Here is an 18922-nt window from a genome sequence, read left to right as displayed (position 1 = left end):
TTTCCACTATGCCAAATATAGAAATTAAGATCATCTTCCAAAACTGTCGAATCAAGTAGTTTGTCTTTATGTGAGTTCATCTTCCAACCGTATGATTAGAATAACATGTAGTCCTTCCACACAGTATTTCAATTTGATTCCAATCCACAGCATCAGAATAGCATACTCATGGTCAGGCATCTTTGTTTTCTGAATTTATCAGTCTTTTGTTTTCTTCCCAACCAAACACAGGAATTAAATTTCATTGAATGTGGACTGTGGAGCATCGTCTATTAGTAGACTTGCAGGCGTTCAGCCCCCTTCCTGTCCTCACTTATTGTAGAATTTTCTTCCAAATGAATGGATGCAGCAGCAAAAGGAAGAGACCTGCAAAATCAAATATGCATCATAGAGGAAGGTACAAGACCATGAATACGAAGCTTTGCTACAAAAAAAGAAGAAAAAAAAAGAGAGGAAGAAAAGAAATTTGCAGCTTTTATTCTTTTAAGATACAGAAGACGCTATTGAGAGATTTTGAAGAGAAGAAGGAGAAGTTTTGGATTTGTAGATTGGACGAACACAGAGAGATGGATTGATTGAAGAAGAGAAATCAGAAGAGAAGCAAAGCCTGAATCGGTTGCAGCTGGTCGGTTAAGGTATCTACTTGTTTCTTTATTATCTCTCTATATCTGAGTTATTGTTACTCTGCTTTTTCTCTTGATCATGAGTTTGTTTCGAATATGCTACATGTTTTGCTTAATCTGCTCAGAGAAAAAGGATATTTTCTTGCTCGTGATGGATCCTTTCTACTATATAGCAAAGAGAACTAAGTCTCGAGGTGCATTTAGCAAATCAAGTGTGTCTAGTAGAGGAAAGTGCAAAAAAGATCAGACTAAGGGGTCTGGACTATGCAGCAGTAGACCGGTGGCTGATTCCTGCAATTATATTGCAAAGAGAACTAGGTCTCGTGCTGCAGTTATTAATGGAACTTTGTCCATTGAAAAGAATACGAGGGAAGACCGTGGTATGCCATTGGAGGGATGCGGCAACAGCAAGAGAAAGAAGCCTACAGGTGATGGACATAAGGATTGGGCTTCTCAAGAATTAAAGCATCGCAAAAGAGGTCATAGTGACAATGACGATGTGGAAGTTGTTGTTCTTGACAGTGAGGATGATGAAGAAGAATATAGAGGTGGAGAGCCTACTTTTGATGATTCTGACGATGAGGATTTGGGAATGGACGAGTCCCACAGAGAGCTGTCAAGTTCTTCAAATGGAGACGAAGAGAAAAATGAAACTGATGCGAAGACTGCACGTGGCAAGAATGATGATTCTTGGGAATCATCTACTGATTTCAGTGACAAAAATGATGATTCTGAAGATGAGGATTTTGTGATGGATAAATCCCATAGTGAGCCATCAAGTTCTTCTAGTGGAGACGAAGATGCGGAAAATGCCGCTGATTGCCATAATGTATGGAAAAAAAATGTTGTTGGGGAAAGGAAAGAGAGATTTGTAGGGTCTCGAATGACAAAGTCTGGGAGTCAAAATGACCCTAATATTGACACTGTTCCCATTGATACTAGTGATGAGAATTTTCTGCAATTCTCTAGTGATGGAAGTGGTTACTTAGATGATTCCAGCGATGAGAATTTTGTCAAGAAAGACATTAATAGGAGCACTTCCCGTCCTGTTTGTTCGGAAAATTGTGTAGCAGAACAAACTAAATCCCATACCGTTTCAAGATCTGAAAAAAAACAGAAAAAGAAGCTTGAAACTTTCGGTCGGCCAATTTGTTTGGATAAGGAAGTTGATGATTCCTTGACTGAGAATGATGAGGGTGACAATGATGATGAGGATGGAATCAGTGGCAGTGATGAAAGCATTGATGAAGTGTTTGCACATAATGGCACTGGTGGCAATGGTGTTCAAAATGAATATAGGGGGAGAAAGGAAGAGGAAGTTGGAAAGTCCACGAAGAGAAAGTGTGTCCATGCACCAAAAGATGTTGATCAGGTTTTCATGGCTCTGATTAATTCCATTTGGGAGAAGGGGGAAGCGAAGGTGGTTTTGGAGAATTCAAGTTCTAAACATGATGCTCACAAAGAAGAAATATATCCACCTGTGGTTGAGGTGAAGTTTCCATTGAAGTTCTCTTTTGGAATTAAGAAGCCTATAATAGTGGAGAAGTCAGAATCTGAGAAAGAACTGGATCATTTGTGGGGAGAGTTCGATTTTGCTCTCAATTCCAGTGAGATTGGCTCCTTTGGTTCTTCTCCGGTAAGTTTAACATAAGCAGAAACCTAGCAAAAACAGAAGTTATATTTCTGCCTTGATTTATTCAATTGAGGAAGTCATCTTTTGTCATTTCTATATCAACGTGTGTCTAGTGTACGGTCATGGATGAAAATATTCCTGCTACAAGAATGTATATGGTGAGATAATTCTTATCATATCAGAAGACAAGATATCAATAATGACTTGTTTCTAAACAATTTTAGGTTTTTTTCCTACAAGATTTTCTAGTTGGGAGCCATTCCTAATTCCAGGACTCAATATATGTGCATGAGTGCCAATTTACATTGAGAGGGAGGTTCGATGTGTGATATTTTTACGAAGTTTTTTTTTTGTTCAATCTACTTATTGCTACTGTGCAGGCTTGGCTTCTATAAATTCAATACTTGTTAGCAAATAAAAAGTCTTGACATATATCTGATTGTTGGTCTTCATTTTTAATAGCCCTTGGAGTCAGCATGTTATCTATTAATGCATTTGAGGTAAGACAGGTTCGCAAAACTAATAAAAACTACATATGTCCTGGTTCTTTAAATTCTTCAAACAACTACTGGGTTATCAGAGAAAGTCTGAAAGGACTAGAGAAATCAGGTTTAAAGGAATAGGCCAGGGTAGTGCAGAATTGAATTGGTATTAGAATGCAAATTTGTATCTAAAATTAATGGAATGTGTTTAGGAGGGGTGTAACAGGGCTTCAGATTCAGTTAAGTGGTTGAATCCCGAAAATATCAAAGTACTAGATCAACTAGTTTGAATCTAAAGGGATTGGCTTCTGGCTATGGATTAGTATTTTGGGGCTCAAATTGCGTTTAGGTTTTGGAAATATTAAATAATTGTAAATTAGGATTTAAAAAAATTATGGAATTAATGAATATTATGATAACCAGAACTGAAAGAGCAAAATATCTACATATGAAAATTTTGTCATTTGAGATTATGAATAATGACAGGGGATTTCATGAGAATAGATTGGATGATCTAAAAGAGCAAGCAGCAGGCCTAAAATCACTTTGGAATAAGTGATGACCAGAAAAAAAAAAAAAAAAAAGATCTTGGTAGAAGTGATGAGAAAAGACATAATATAAGGTTGAATATGACACCCAACCCAAATAAAACAACTCCATCACTTTACTGTTAAGTCTGATAACTGTGCAACAATAATACCCAAACCTGTGACTGAACCCCACACAATAAGCCTCTCGGCTAGGGTTGAATTGTTATAAAAGTCCAGCAAACAAATCACCTCTATCCTGTTAAATAAATGAGACTAAAATAATACTCAGAATAAGCTCTGATAATCTGAGATCAAGCCTCAATAACAGATTGACAGTATAAATAGAATATTGATAACCTTAGATCTGGAAAAATTAAGTCAAACATGAGAAATTCAAGAACTACCAGAGTACTGCCCAGGAGGGTCTGAAACTGTGATCAATAGTGGAGTATGATTATCTCAAAATTAAGGCCTGACTGGATGGTTTAGCGTTGAGATATGCAGGTTCTTGATTAAGGTCATGAAATAGGAAACCTTCAAGAACTTGAGGTGGAAGCTCGATACGGGACTCCAATCCTGGTCGAAGACAGCTTCTAGTGGCCTGAACAACTCCTCTAAAATGCAACTTAAACTGATGGTCAAGGGCTGAGATCTGCTCACTTGAAGTTGCCTCAGTTTCTGGACAAAACCCTGAACCGCAGGTCTTGGACTTGGTCTGGAAATCCCAGAAGTAACAGCAAATGGGGCTTGACGTTGGTCTTCAAAGACTGATGATCAGGCCTCTAACAAAGCTGATAACACTCAGGAACTGATGTAAATAAAAGAAAGGAGAAAAGGAAAATCGATGGAGGGAAAGATTGGAGGAAGAGGAAAGGGATTATTGGGTCGAGTCTCTCACACTCCCCTTGGCATCTCATGCACTCGAAGGCCTCTCACCCCAACTGTATCTCACAGCCAATCAGTTTGTATACAAACATTCTTCATTACTTCAAATTGTGTGTGATGTTTCAAGGATCATTAAATTATATAGGCTTAATGTTTGCCTCACAAGAAAGAACAGAAATGGAAACAAACAGAAAAGGAAGCTAATAAGAAAGAAAGCCTCTAGAAGACTTCTTCCTTGTACAAGAAGATTAAAACTCAAAGGAAATAAAGTAAATAGGAAACAAAGACTTCCAAACTCTGTTAACAAGAAAAGAAACAAAATCAACTTATAGACTACCAATCGATCCTTTTTGTCAACATATCAGCTTGCTGCCCAAGGCTAAGAGAATACCCAATCGATGGCAGCTCTTCCTGGCTGACCGCCTTGCTGGCCAAGGCAGAATTAATGGAAATAAATCCCACTCAGTAGCCTTAATTCCCAAGGAAAAAGATCCGATGCAAGCTGAAAAAGAACCCTGGAATATGCTGCTCGATAGAACCCTTTGAAGCCCCTAATGAGGACTTGATCTATATCAAGACATGCAAGGATGAGTGTTTACAACAAGTATGGCTGTGAATAAAGTTGAATTGCGAGACACTATCCATGTAGCCCACCCCATTTAGTTGGGATAAGGCTTAGTTGAGTAAGGTTGAGATAGCTGGAGCAATTGAGAAATGAGTAGATCATCTAGGTCCGAGTTGTACTTCGTGGTCTGAGTGGGATACCTTTGCTTTCATGACTTCTTTGTAATGAAGGCAACCAGTTGTCTTTCTTGACTGGGTACTCATCCAATGTGAATTTACAAGCCATCACATGCAACCTTAAACATGTGGATGGAATCTGGGAAACATATGGCTGTTGCTTCAGTCATCTTGGTCTTGGCTTAAACTCCTTGTTTCAACTTTTGATCAGCTAGGGTGAATGAAATATTTGCTAGCCAATGTGTTTATAGTGTTCTTGGGTAAAAGGGCTGAACCACCTTTTTTAGGAATTTGATGACATTTTGCAGGGTGTTCTGGGGTCGATTTGAAAGTATCAGTATTTACATTAAGCATGATGCTATTGTTTTTCTAATAGAACCTTCCTTAAGAATTCTATTGGATTAAGCATTGGTGTACTAAACTGGATATGGTTCATTGAAGATCTACACTGAACTAGAGAGATCTCTTTGTCAAATATCTAACTGGCCAATGTGTTCTTTTTTATGTTTAAATTATTTATTCTCCATATTTGGTACATATTCTTGATGTCCAACTTTGTTTTGAGTTCTAAATTTGATTCTTGCTGGCCATATAATGAATTGATGTTTAGCTACTCAAATGTAATAGTGTATTGGTGTTTGCAGGTTGATGCTAAAGACACCAATGTACCTGACTCTGAACTAGATCCATGTGTTCTTTGTTGTCAAGGGAAGCATCAGGTCATCCTTGATGAGACTATTGGAATCCGATGTAGGTTTTGCTCTTTTGTGAAGATGGAGATTAAATATTTATTACCATCATGGGTAAGTTATGACAGTTTATTTTCAAACTGGCCCGTTTCAGCCTGTAACTGTATGAAATGTCAGGTTACTTTGTCTTTTTCAATGTGCAATGATGTTTTTCTAGTTTAAATTAAGTGTTTGAAAGTCGCATTGAGGTATTAAGGACTGATTATGAATTGAAGTTGAAAGACTACTTTAACCAGGTCACTCATCAGAAATATTGCTGTGAGATAGCCAAATTAGTGGACAAACATGCATATGCTTTTGTAGCTCTCTCTCTCTCTCTCTCTCTCTCTACATGCATGTATATATATATATATACACACATACATACATATATATCAGCCTTTAATTATGTGGAATTTGAAAACATAGCCTAAGCTATCTAGGTGTTAAGAACTCTATAATATTTTCTCTCTAGTGGCATTTCAATCTCTAATTCTGGGGAAATTGAGGACTTGGAATGAGCAATGTACAAATCAATGGATGATAGGAACAACTAGGATATATAATGCCAATTTTGGATCCAAAGCTTCTTTCGATCACCCACATGAGAAGGCCTTCATGTGTGGTCCAATTAATTGTGCCACATGGAATGGTGATGAGGCTATTTTGACTATTGGATATATACAGGGCATGGTCTGGATTGGCCGTGTGTGAAATATCTCGGGGCAAATTCAATCAGATTTTCCAAAGTAGGCCATCCAACCCCATGTATTAGCATTTTCCCTTGTATTTTCAATGGTAATTTTTTTTCAACTTTTTCCCAAAAGGCCATTTTCTTAGTGGGTCTGATGCAGATTAATTACCAAAATAGGCTTGTTTTATTAGGAATAAGCTTAGGGTTGGGTTCCATACATGTTGGGCCTTTGATCCCATGTGTTTTGAGTGTAATAGACCACTTTTATGGGTCTAAAAGGGGGGGTCTAAGATTGCATACGGGATTCAGTGATTTGTTTCCTTTTTTTTTAGTTTCTTTTTTAGATGGGGTTATTTAGTTTCTAATTTCAGTACCTAAATTAGTTTCTAATTTCAAGTCATTGTTAGTTTCTAATTTCTGTCTAGACTAGTTTCTATTTTCATTAGATTCTAATTTCTAGTTTTTAGTAACTTCTTGTAATCAATTTTTAGTAACTTAGATTTAGTAACTCTGAGTTACTATTACTTGTAAACTCTCCCCATCATTATTATAAATAAAGGAGAGCTCTCATCATAGAGAGACGATTTTTACAATTAAAAAAAAAGAGAAGCTTTATGCTGCTGCCGCTGGGTTTACTCCATGGCTATACCTTTGTGTCTGATGAAGGGTTAGGGATTGGTGTGTGATCCGATCGACACTCTGCGGCGAGAAGTCCGGGTGGGTCTTTTCTTATCTGGTTTTCTTATTGGATTCTCTCTCCAGCAGTTCAGGTAAGTGATCAAACTTCTCTGCAGATTTCTGGGTTGGTTTTCTCTGTTTTCCTTCCTATCGGCCTAGCTGTTTTTGGAGAACCAGCCATCCGATGGCCTCCATATTTTGACCGAAGATAATCCTATCCAGAGGGAAGATCGATCCAATTTTGGGGTCAATCAGACCACTGGATTTGCTGAAGTGAACTGTCAGGCAATTCTGGCCGATTGTCAAACCTGCACATATTTAGATTTTGTTTTCTGTTCTGTGTTACTGTGACATTCTGGACTATTAGCATCTGTGATCTGAACCTATTGGAGGTGTTATATTTTTATTAAAATTTCTGGTTTAATCCTAAGACTGTTGTTGATTTATTTCGCTTCTGGTTACTGTTCATTGAGATCATTTATCAATTCTGGTTTGTGGCCGAAGTCTGATTTTCTGCTATAAGTTTGCTATTGGTTTTGGTTGTTCTTAGTTTAAAAGTTCCTGCAGTTTGGGGCTGGTTTGGTTGTCAAATCCTAGTCCTACATTAAGAACACCAATTTCCCTATTAATTTCAGCTCGTAATCCCAGTCGAAACTGAAAAAGTAATTGCCTCTCATTCTTCCTAATGCCTGTGCAAGAATAAAGTGCATCAAACTTATTCATATACTCCACCACAGTCATATTTTCCTGACGAAGAGAGTTCATCTGGTCTTGTATACAAGCTCTGAAATTACGTGGCAAGTACTTATCAGATAGTTCTTGCTTCATCTCTTCCCATGTAGTAGGTTTTCTACCACGGTCCTCCAGTTCATACTTATAGGTTCTCCACCAATCACGGGCAGCCTCAACTAGCTTGGCACGAGCTAGTTTCATCTTTCGTTCCTCAGGTAACTCATAATAGTCAAAATAGTCGTCTAGTGCGACTACCCAATCATAGAACAATTGGGGGTCATACCTCCCATCAAACTCCTTCAGATCGAGCTTGACCTTCTGTGAATCTCCAGAATACCTCTGTTGCACGGGACACTCAGTCTCAAAATATCCTCTTACATGCTCTTCAAAAGTAGGTTGTGCTACCGGAACCCTTTGTGGTGCTCTCAGATTAGGGTTTGCTCTCCTGTTAGTCAACTGAACAACTACATTCAATGGGGTTTCTACTTCGGGTGTTGTACATGAATCGCCAGTAGGCGGTTGTGGTGGGGTCTCTTCATTCAACAACCTGGCATCCAATTCAGTTTTCCATTTTTGTAGAAACTCCATAATAGAAGCTAGGGTGGGGGTGTTGTTCTCAGCCATGCTCTGATACCACTTAATGTAGGACTAGGATTTGACAACCAAACCAGCCCCAAACTGCAGGAACTTTTAAACTAAGAACAACCAAAACCAATAGCAAACTTATAGCAGAAAATCAGACTTCGGCCACAAACCAGAATTGATAAACGATCTCAATGAACAGTAACCAGAAGCGAAATAAATAAACAGCAGTCTTAGGATTAAACCAGAAATTTTAATAAAAATATAACACCTCCGATAGGTTCAGATCACAGATGCTAATAGTCCAGAATGTCACAGTAACACAGAATAGAAAACAGAATATAAATCTGTGCAGGTTTGACAATCGGCCAGAGTTGCCTGACAGTTCACTTCAGCAGATCCAGTGGTCTGATTGACCCCAAAATTGGACCAATCCTCCCTCTGGATAGGATTATCCTTCGGTCAGAATATGGAGGCCATCGGATGGCTGGTTCTCCAAAAACAGCTAGGCCGATAGGAAGGAAAACAGAGAAACCAACCCAGAAATCTGCAGAGAAGTTTGATCACTTACCTGAACTGCTAGAGAAGAGAATCCAATAAGAAAACTAGATAAGAAAAGACCCACCCGGACTTCTCGCCGCAGAGTGTTGATTGGATCACACACCAATCCCTAACCCTTGATCAGACACAAAGGTATAGCCATGGAGTAAACCCAACAGCAGCAGCATGAAGCTTCTCTTTTTTTTTAATTGTAAAAATCGTCTCTCTATGATGAGAGCTCTCATTTATTTATAATAATGATGGGGAGGGTTTACAAGTAATAGTAACTCAGAGTTACTAAATCTGAGTTACTAAAAATTGATTACAAGAAGTTACTAAAAACTGGAAATTAGAATCTAATGAAAATAGAAACTAGTCTAGACAGAAATTAGAAACTAACAATGACTTGAAATTAGAAACTAATTTAGGGACTGAAATTAGAAACTAAATAACCCCATCTAAAAAGGAAACTAAATAAAAAGGAAACAAATCACTGAATCCCGTATGCAATCTTAGACCCCCCCTTTTAGACCCATAAAAGTGGTCTATTACACTAAAAACACATGGGATCAAAGGCCCAACATGTATGGAACCCAACCCTAAGCTTATTCCTAATAAAACAAGCCTATTTTGGTAATTAATCTGCATCAGGGTCTTTTAAACTTTTATTTTTCCATGTAGGCAACTCTATTTGAGCTGAAAATTGACATGTAATATGGGACCCTAGGCCCTACCTATTGGCGTAGTTTGGCCTTCATCCAAATTTATGAGGCTGATATTAGGGCTGTACAGTAAGCATTCCTAGGAAAACCATCCAGGGAACTATCATCTTTTTAAAGAATTGAGTCCTTGTAATTCTTTCATTACTTAACAAATAGTTGTAAGTCTATATTCCCCCATATTGTAAATCTTCAGACTTTCACCTCCTACACATTTCCCTCCTGTTTGGGAAAAATTTTGGACTGGTTAGTTACACATGACTCTTTATGTACTTTTCCATGTGTTATGCAAACCTTGATCTCTTATTCTGTGTGTGTTGTGTTTTGAATGTTACAGGCTAAACAGCCTTTGAAGAGACCCAGCCAGCAAATATTTTCTAGTGATGGGGATGCCAATATGTTGAATGAGTTTGATTTCCAAGATGATGGAGCTGATTCCCATTATTCACATACTTTTGCTGAAGGCACCATGTGGGACTTCATTCCTGACCTCAGAAAGAGAATGTATCAACACCAGTGTGAAGGTTTTGAGTTTATGTGGAAAAACTTAGCAGGAGGCATTGAACTTGAGATGTTGAAGAAGTCCACAAGTTCTGATGGTTTGGGTGGGTGTGTGATTTCACATGCCCCAGGAACAGGGAAGACCCTCTTGACTATAGTCTTTCTCAAGACGTACATGAAAATGTACCCAGACTGCTGACCAGTAATTATTGATCCACTCAGCATTCTCCTCACTTGGGAAGAAGAGTTCAGAAAGTGGAACATTGGCATTCCGTTCCATAATCTGAATGACCCCGAGATCCTTGAGAAAGAAATTTCAATTGTCTGTGGCTTGGCTAAGAGGTACCGAACTAAGAAACAGAGACGTATGTTGAAGTTGTATTCCTGGTCAGCACAGACAAGCATCCTAGCGATTAGTTATAGTCTCTTTGAGAAACTTGCTGGAGAAAGATTTGCCAAAGGTGACAAAAGACAAAAGATTCCATGTGACAATCTAACTAAGGAGATAAGGAAGATCCTTCTTGAGAAACCTGGACTTTTAATCCTTGATGAAGGGCATACGCCTCGTAACACTTGTAGTGGCATTTGGAAGGCTCTGACAAAAATTGAAACGGAGAGACGAATCATCCTTTCGGGAACTCCCTTTCAGAATAATTTTCAAGAGTTGTACAATATCTTGTGCTTGGTGAGGCCAAAATTTGCAGATGTGATCCAGTCAAAAGGGAAATGGGCATCTTTGACCAGTTCTATTGGAAAATCCTCTGCTGATGGGCTAGAGGAACTTAGAGTTATGCTTGATCCTTCTGTGCATGTGCATAGAGGTGGCATACTTAAACATAATCTTCCTGGAATGAGGAACTGGGATATTTATTTACGTCCAACCTCTTTGCAAAAGGAACTCCTAGATAGTGTTAAAGGAGTATCGAATAACTTTGAGCTAGAACATCAGGTGGCCTTAGTTTCAGTCCATCTTTCTTTATTGATGAACATCAAGGATCCTTTATTTGGAAAAGCAGATTCCATTTCTGAAAAATATTTAGACAGTACGAGACTCAACCCAAATGGAGGAGTGAAAACAAGGTTCCTCATGGAACTCGTCCGACTTATTAAGCCAACAAAGGAGAGGGTTTTGGTTTTCAGTCAATACATTGAACCATTGAAGATCATAAAAGAACAACTTCATGAACATTTTAATTGGACTGAAGGGAAGGAGGTAATGCAGATGCAAGGAAATATTGAGTCAAAGCAGAGGCAGTCCTCAATAAATCTCTTCAATGACCCAGCAAGCGACGCAAGGATTTTTCTCGCATCAATAAGGGCTTGTTCAGAAGGTATACAGTTGATTGGAGCTTCAAGGGTTGTCCTACTTGATATTGTTTGGAATCCATCTGTTTACAGGCAGGCCATAAGCCGAGCATATAGACTTGGGCAGAAAAGGTTTGTATACACCTATCTTCTCATTACATCTGGGACAATGGAGGAGGAGAAGTACAAAAAACAGGCTGAGAAGGAGGAGATATCAAAGTTGGTTTTTTCTTCAAGGAATGCGAATGATGAGAGGATGAATGCTTTGTCAAGAGTCCCCGACGATGATATCTTAGGAGAAATGGTTCAAAACAGCAAGCTGAAAGATATATTCAAAATGGTTTGCCAGTGATAGTAACTATTTTATTTGAAAAAAAAAACCATTTGACCCTCTGATTTTTTACCTTGATCATGTTGATCGAGTAGGTCAATTCTGAATTTTAGATCAGGCTTTCTGTTTGAGTCTTAAAAAATGGTTTCATATGTTTGGCGACATTATACTTTATTTATAAGTAACTCAGCAAAATTGTAGCAAAAGAAAGCCTTACTTTTGGGTATCTCTCTCCTAAGTTGAAAGATCTTATACTTAATGAATGACAATTATCCAATAGAGGATTTTCCTTGCAACTTGATTTGTAATCTTGTAGAGATGTGATTCGATTAATACAAAAATACCTTATTGATGGATGGATGGGTGGTTTGAAGTTTGAACCACCAAACTAATCCCTATAAGATCACTGAAACAAGAGAGATCTTCCAACTAAAAATTGTATGCCTCTAGGGGAATCTACTCCTTGCTACCAAGAAATAAATAAAGAAAATAAAGCTTTCTTTCATTGTCTTTCATGATAGTGTAAATATGAAGGCATGTTTTGTTATCAATTATCAAGTTCAGCACTTACGAAATAGAAATGAATCATAGTAGTTGAAAGCTCATATTATCTTAACAAAGGGTTAACCAACTAACCAACTACATATTTAATATAGTAAAATTTGTGCAGTAACTAATGTTAAAGGTGGCAGTGGAGCTTTCACCTAAGCTGTTCTTGCAATTTTCAGTACCATTAAGAAAAAATTCTGGGTTGAAGACATTATGTTTAGGGGGGCACTTAACAAGGTTGGGTGCACCTATTAAGCTGATTTGGGAGAAATAAGGAAACTCTAGTACCTAGAAGTTTGAATGGTTAACATTCCTGTTTCTAATGTATCTCCATTGTAAATGAGATTAAATGTATGACAGAAGGATGCTCCTTGATTCTATTCCTCCCCTGATTTTGTAAAATAGCACAAGCATAAACTAGTGTCATAAATAATATCTGTCTTGATAGAATGATATCTCAAGAGTCTGTTCCATCAAGCATTCCTATAACTGAAATTAATAAGCACTGTCAGCTTAGTTCTTAAAATAATATAACACTAAGAGAATAGAGAGAAGAAGTAAAATAAAAATTCAATGATATGCTACTAAAGTTTCATCTTAATAAAAAAAAAATCAATTCCAGGTAACTAATTTATTTAAATGTAAAAAAAAATTCAATATCAGTCAGCAAAAGTTCAATTTTATCTTATACATTTAAGTAGATTCATTTCAACATCATCATCATCTTCTTCTCTGTCAACAAAAGTTCACTTTTATGAGTTTATCTCAACATGACTTCAACAGAGTAGAAACTCCAGATCTACCCCCTTTAGCTGAAATTCTAGCTAACTTGTCATAGTTGTCTGTGCATATGATAAAGTTTATAGTCATCCATGTAGTTTGTTTTAATTCGTTCCTAATTTCGTAAAGCAAGTTAATTAAAGAGAGAGACCACCAGGCCAGAGCCCAGTTGTCAAAAGAATCATAGTTAATCAACCTAACTGCCTCTAAACAATCTTGATATGATTGTTCCCCATTGGTGCCGATCTCCCATAAGTTTGGTTGCAGCTCTCTTTAAGTCTTCTAATTTCTGTCTCTAGTGCTGAGGAAGGTTTTTTGGATTCTACATACGAATCCAAGATGCTTTGCTGTCTCTTTGTTTAACCAGTAAGTAGACCAACCAGCTAAAACAGATAAACTGTTCATCATGCTTTAGACCTTGCAGAACGCCAAAAGCTTTATTTTCCACAAGAGATGTAGTTGATGTGACTCCTAATGTGAATTTATCCTGGAACAGAATACCAAACACCCAACATACTCTTAAAAAGTTAGTAATACCAATGCATACTATGACGTGATATGGAAAAAAAGAGGAAGAGATAAGTATCTTCCTAAGATGTCTTTCTAAATCATCTATATTAAAGAAAACAGCATTAGAAGAATTAGAAGTTTGAAGCAGTTTCAAATCAAAAGTCCATTTATTAATATTATTAAAGATAGCCATAGGGTTGAGATTAATTTTATTTGCTATAATGTTGTTCCGATGCCACCATAGAAAGAAAATTGTTATAGCGAAGATGCTAAAACACCAAGCTCTATCATATTTTTACAATTTAGCATGGAGATTTAAATACTTAACTAGATCATTAAATGAGGCCAATGAAGATAATTGGGTCTTAGACCAAGTGGGCCAGCAGCCCAAATCCTGTCTGTAAAATCACAAAATACAAAAACGTGAGAAATGGATTCCGTTTCCTAGCCACAAAACACATAACAATCATCAATGCTTAACCATTTACCCATAATTTTTCTAACTGGAATACCATTAAGCAACATGCGCCAAAAAAACATTTTAGATTTCGACGGAATACCCAACTTCTAGAGAAAAGTCCACCAACTAGTGGGGAGTGATGGAGAGGTAGGTAATAGTCCCCCTACCTCCTGAGGATTCAGATTAGCTGAAAGATATTTGACTGCACATTGGGTAGAGAAACATCCATCATTTGAGATTATAGATCTCCAGAATCAGGGTAGTTTGAAATATGGATCTTGGTAATTTCATTAATGATATTTGTAGAAACAAGGTTAACGACTGCTCATTCCAAACATTTCCACTCAGCACAGATTCAATAGTAAAATTCGGACAGGATAGGGGGTGACATTATAGGAATACAAAAATTTGGGAGGAATCCAAGGATCATTCAAAAAAAAAAAAAAAATTGAATGGCTAGATCCAAGGTTAGCATGAACCATACATTGTAAAATTGGGAGAATCAACGCAATACTATTCCAAATCTAGGATCCCTTCTTCTTCAAGTAACCTGGTAAAAAATGGAAGTTCTTGGTAAATATTTAGCTTTAATGGATTGAGCCCAAAGGGAATCCTGTTCATGGAGCAAACACCAACCTAATTTCAAAAGAGCTTTATCATGAGTGATGGTATCTCTCAAATCTAAACTACCCATGGTGATAGGGGAACCGATCCTTTTCCAAGAAATAAGGTAATCTCTAATGTTGATCTATTTCCCAATTTTATTCCGGCCTATATTTTAGATAGTAATTGGGGTTGTTGGTGCCTAATTTGCCTTTATGCATCACCTCATGCGAAACCTCATATTACCTGCTGGAAAAATTTGAACCAATTTATCTCATCGTTATATTACCCTTTTGTTATTATTGGTGATTTCAATGATATTCTCTCGCCTGATGACAATTTTGGAGGTACCATGTTCCATCCTCCCATCGCTTCTTATCTCCTTGTTTGACCTTGGTGAAATTAGACCTCGAGGATCACAGTTCTCTTGTTCTAATAGACAAAAACCTCCTAAACTGGTTAAAGAGGTCCTGGATAGATGTTTTTCTAATCCGTCCTGGTCTTCTCTTTTCCCTCCACTGGTTAATTTGGACCATAACCCCCTTGTGCTTAATATATTTGGTTCTACAACCTTGTTTAAAAAATTATTCCATTTCCAAGATTCATGGTCTTTTGACCTGAACTTTAGTTCTTTCTGCTCCTCTAAATGGGATAATTCCTCCAATTTAAATCTGATTTGCAAGCTTAATAGTTTTAGTCGACTTCTTTATGTCTGGATCATTGTAGTGTTGTTTCTACTACAACCATTATAAGTGGAAATTATTCCTACTTAAGTTGGTTGTTGGTCCCAAATCTAATTACTTCTCATCCTTCAAAGTTCAGAGGCTTAGTGATATTGTGAACCATGAAGAACAACAATTCATCTACTCATTCATAAATCATAAAGTAGCCCATCATCATCCACAATAGCTTTCTTGTTGATGACATTGGTACATTTGAGAAAGTTCAATTTTGTTTTCTTCTTGGGCCAAATGAACAATAAGTAACTTTGGGGATTAAGTAAAAAATATTTTAAAAAACGAAACTAATTGATATAAAACAAAATTTAAACCTACTTGTCTTGTAACTACTTTTCTTATCTTGTGGATCTAGGCAATTCCCCTTTTTTGTATGTGATGCAAAAAATGAGAAACTAACAATCAAGAGAAGGATTTTTTCTTTTTTTTTTATGGTCAAAGAACTGCCACTTTGCCAATCATGGTGTCCATGACCAAATAGAGATATTCAGTTTGAGGAGGAAGTGTAGGGTGGGAGAATGCCAAAGAGTTTCAAATGTTGCTCCATTTCATGTCGATTGGTAAGCTAATTTTTCAAAAAAAAATTTCAATCTGTTGAACACCATTCAATAACCTGGTAGTAGCATTGATCTAAGAATTTTGACTATCTTGTTGGTAAATTTATCTTATGTAGTTGAGCAGCAGTCATAGACTACCCTGTGAAATACTTACTGTGGTTGCTTAGGATTGTTTGGTGAGAGATTGGACAGTGCTTATATAATGAATGCATAGTCGATTAGTCATTTTGGATCAATAATGGAGTCACCTAGATAAAATTTAGTTTTTTTTTTTTGGTCCAGTTCAAGAGTCCACTCTACTCAAAACCTATGACTCTTTGGTGGTCTTTATATTCATAAGGAAAAAGGAGTTTGTTTTGAATGCCTATATTTTTCAAATTGATTCATTTAAAACTGATACTACCACTACAAGGTTGATACTTTTTTTTTTTTTTTTGTCTTCATTCATATGTAATTGCTTGATTTGATTTAGCTAATTTTGTTGCCTACATAAATGGGAATTAATCTTTTCCTAATTTTGGGAAGATGAGTGAAACCTTTCCCTTTTCACTTACACTTTAATTGAATTGTCCACTGTTCTGTTAAAGTTTTTTAACCAAGGGAATTTTTGTTTACTAAAATAGATTTTTTATGTTTTACTTATTCATTATGCAGATACTTCTAGGTTCATCAACTTTTTAATCATGGACTGGTGATTCTTTAGAAGTTCCAGGATCTCATGCAAATGCGAAATATGTCTTTGTAATGAATATTTTTTTTTTTTTGGTGAATAAAATAATCATTATCAAAAGGAGAATAAAAAATTACAGCAGTCCCAAAGAGGGGAAAGATCGACAAAAATTACAAATGCCAAACCTTCAAGGAGAAGAGAAGAAAGCCTGACGAAAGGAGACATGAAAGCCCTACAAAACAGTAATATGCATTTTCCTTGGGGAATCAATACAAGATGAGGAAACATAGGAGAGCCTAATTTTAATGTCAAAATAAATGGAGTCCCAAATCTTCCTAAGAGGTTGAGAGTCGGAGGTTCATTTCCTGAGGTTCCACTCAATCTAGATTTGGTTGAAGGGAAACTTACCCATGGAATCATGTCCATCTAAAGCTATTCCCTTTGGAAAGGGAGAATTCTCCCACTTCTTGGCCAACATTTTACAAGAACCCCCTTCCAAATAGGAAAGCAGAAGGGGCAGATAAAGAAAAGATGATTAATGTCTTCCATAACATTCCAGCAAAGGCAACACAAAGCCAAAACTGAAATCTAGCAATGGATGAGAAAGGATTGTGTTGGGAGGTAATTAGATAAGACCTTTCAGGCTGTGAAATTATGACGAGGGATGTGGAATTTGAAATACACAATTTTGTGCCAAGAACGAGAGTGGTCCGATCCCAACCTGCTTTGGAGATGAAAGCACTTGAAGAAACCAGAGCCCAAACAATAGAATCTCCCCTACCATGAAGGTTTTTGGTAATAGAAGGCAAAACATTCCACACACTAGCAACCACAAGAGAAGTTGAGGCCGGAGGATCCCAAGAACCAAGGCTAATGATGGCATTGACTATAAAGTGCTTAGAGAGGCCTGAGCTATAGATAACTCTAGTTGGAACCGAGTAAAGGAGAACATCCATAAGGTGCAAATGATCACGCCAAAGGAAGGTGGAGGCACCATTGTCAAATTGAGAGCGAATAGTCCCGATAGTAAGAGGTCTAAGCGATAGAATCTTACACTAAACCCAAATAGGATTAGGCAAAATAGGAGTTGTCTACATAGAGTCAGAGCGGAGGAGCCCTGAATAGATCCAAATCAAACCAAACATTTTTCTTCTTTGTCACAACCTTCCAAATCAACTTGATGATTGTAGTGCAGTTGAATTTTTGATACGTTTGAGACCCAGACCTCCCTAATTGTTGGCCAAGGAAACAACAACCTAACTAATGGGGTGAAGAAACTTAGAAGTATCAGTTCCTTTCTGGGGGAAAGTGGACATAAGGGACTCCAATACCTTAATGGTGGACTAAGGCAACCCAAAGATACCAAGCCGTTTGGTTCTTATCAAATATGTTCTCCTCATTCCACGCCTTGAGGAATGAAGTGTTGCTTTTTCATTAACATAAATACCAAAACTTAGGCTTTTGTCAAGTGGAGTTACAATCTTCTATTTTACTCCATTTAACAATTTCAATTAGTCACTATCTACCTTCAATTATTGTTTTGATGCATGGGCTACAATAATGCGTCAGAGGCATCTGACAAGCATATTGAAATTTCATGTGTGTAATCTAATTATGTCTGCAATAATTAAAGCATGGTTTCTTGTTTTATGCTGGAGCTATTTGATATAAATTTGCTAAGGATCAAAATATGTTTAGAATATTGAAAATCCCTTAGATGTAGACAGGGTTTAAAGCACAAGGAATGTTTTTGGAGGAAAATTTCTCTGTTTAATCCATTTTGTAAAACTAGACATATTTCAAGGTTTATGGAGAAGGATATATGATGGCGTGGCAAAGATGAGTTGTTTTGTTAGATATAGTGATACGAAATATGATTCTAGTCTTTTTTTTTTTGAATCCCTTGTTTCCAAATTTTGACTCCCTTGCCCCTCTATTGTTTATTCCTCCTCCCCCTTCCTTTTTTTCACTTTTTGTCTTATGGTTTGTCTTGGAGACATTATAATGTAATTGAAAATTTAATACCTTCATGTTATATTTTGTAACATGTTTATCATTTTAACAATTTAATATAGGTAGCCTTAGAGGGAACATGAAAAAAAATAATAATTTTGTTTATAGCTTAATCTTTTGCTAGGAAATATGAGAATGCAAACGGCCCGATTTCTAGACCTACAAGAATGAAACAATTGACTCAATGTTATTATGTTTTCAATATTTCCTCCATGTAATTGGTTCAATAACAAGTTTGTTGATGTATGTATCTTATAACAAAAAAGATTGTTGTCGTGTACTCTACATTGGAAGGGAATCACAACATGGAGATGCTTTCAGTATGTGTTTTGCCATGAT

At 36.9% G+C, this 18922-nt stretch overlaps 1 protein-coding gene across 1 annotated transcript; it reads left to right on the top strand.

Annotated features, from left to right (window-relative positions):
- The first annotated feature begins 263 nt into the window (after nucleotides 1–263).
- LOC122086011 (SNF2 domain-containing protein CLASSY 3-like) lies at nucleotides 264–12060 on the top strand. Its single transcript, XM_042654675.1, is given in 4 exon segments — nucleotides 264–635; nucleotides 749–2259; nucleotides 5539–5697; nucleotides 9905–12060. Coding segments are annotated over 3 exon segments (3465 nt in total). The 5' UTR covers nucleotides 264–635; nucleotides 749–774; the 3' UTR covers nucleotides 11726–12060.
- The last annotated feature ends 6862 nt before the right edge of the window (nucleotides 12061–18922 follow it).

Source organism: Macadamia integrifolia, chromosome 8 (assembly GCF_013358625.1).
Source record: "Macadamia integrifolia cultivar HAES 741 chromosome 8, SCU_Mint_v3, whole genome shotgun sequence".
In the NCBI taxonomy this organism is placed as follows: domain Eukaryota; kingdom Viridiplantae; phylum Streptophyta; class Magnoliopsida; order Proteales; family Proteaceae; genus Macadamia; species Macadamia integrifolia.
This window is presented reverse-complemented; position numbering and strand designations above follow the sequence as displayed.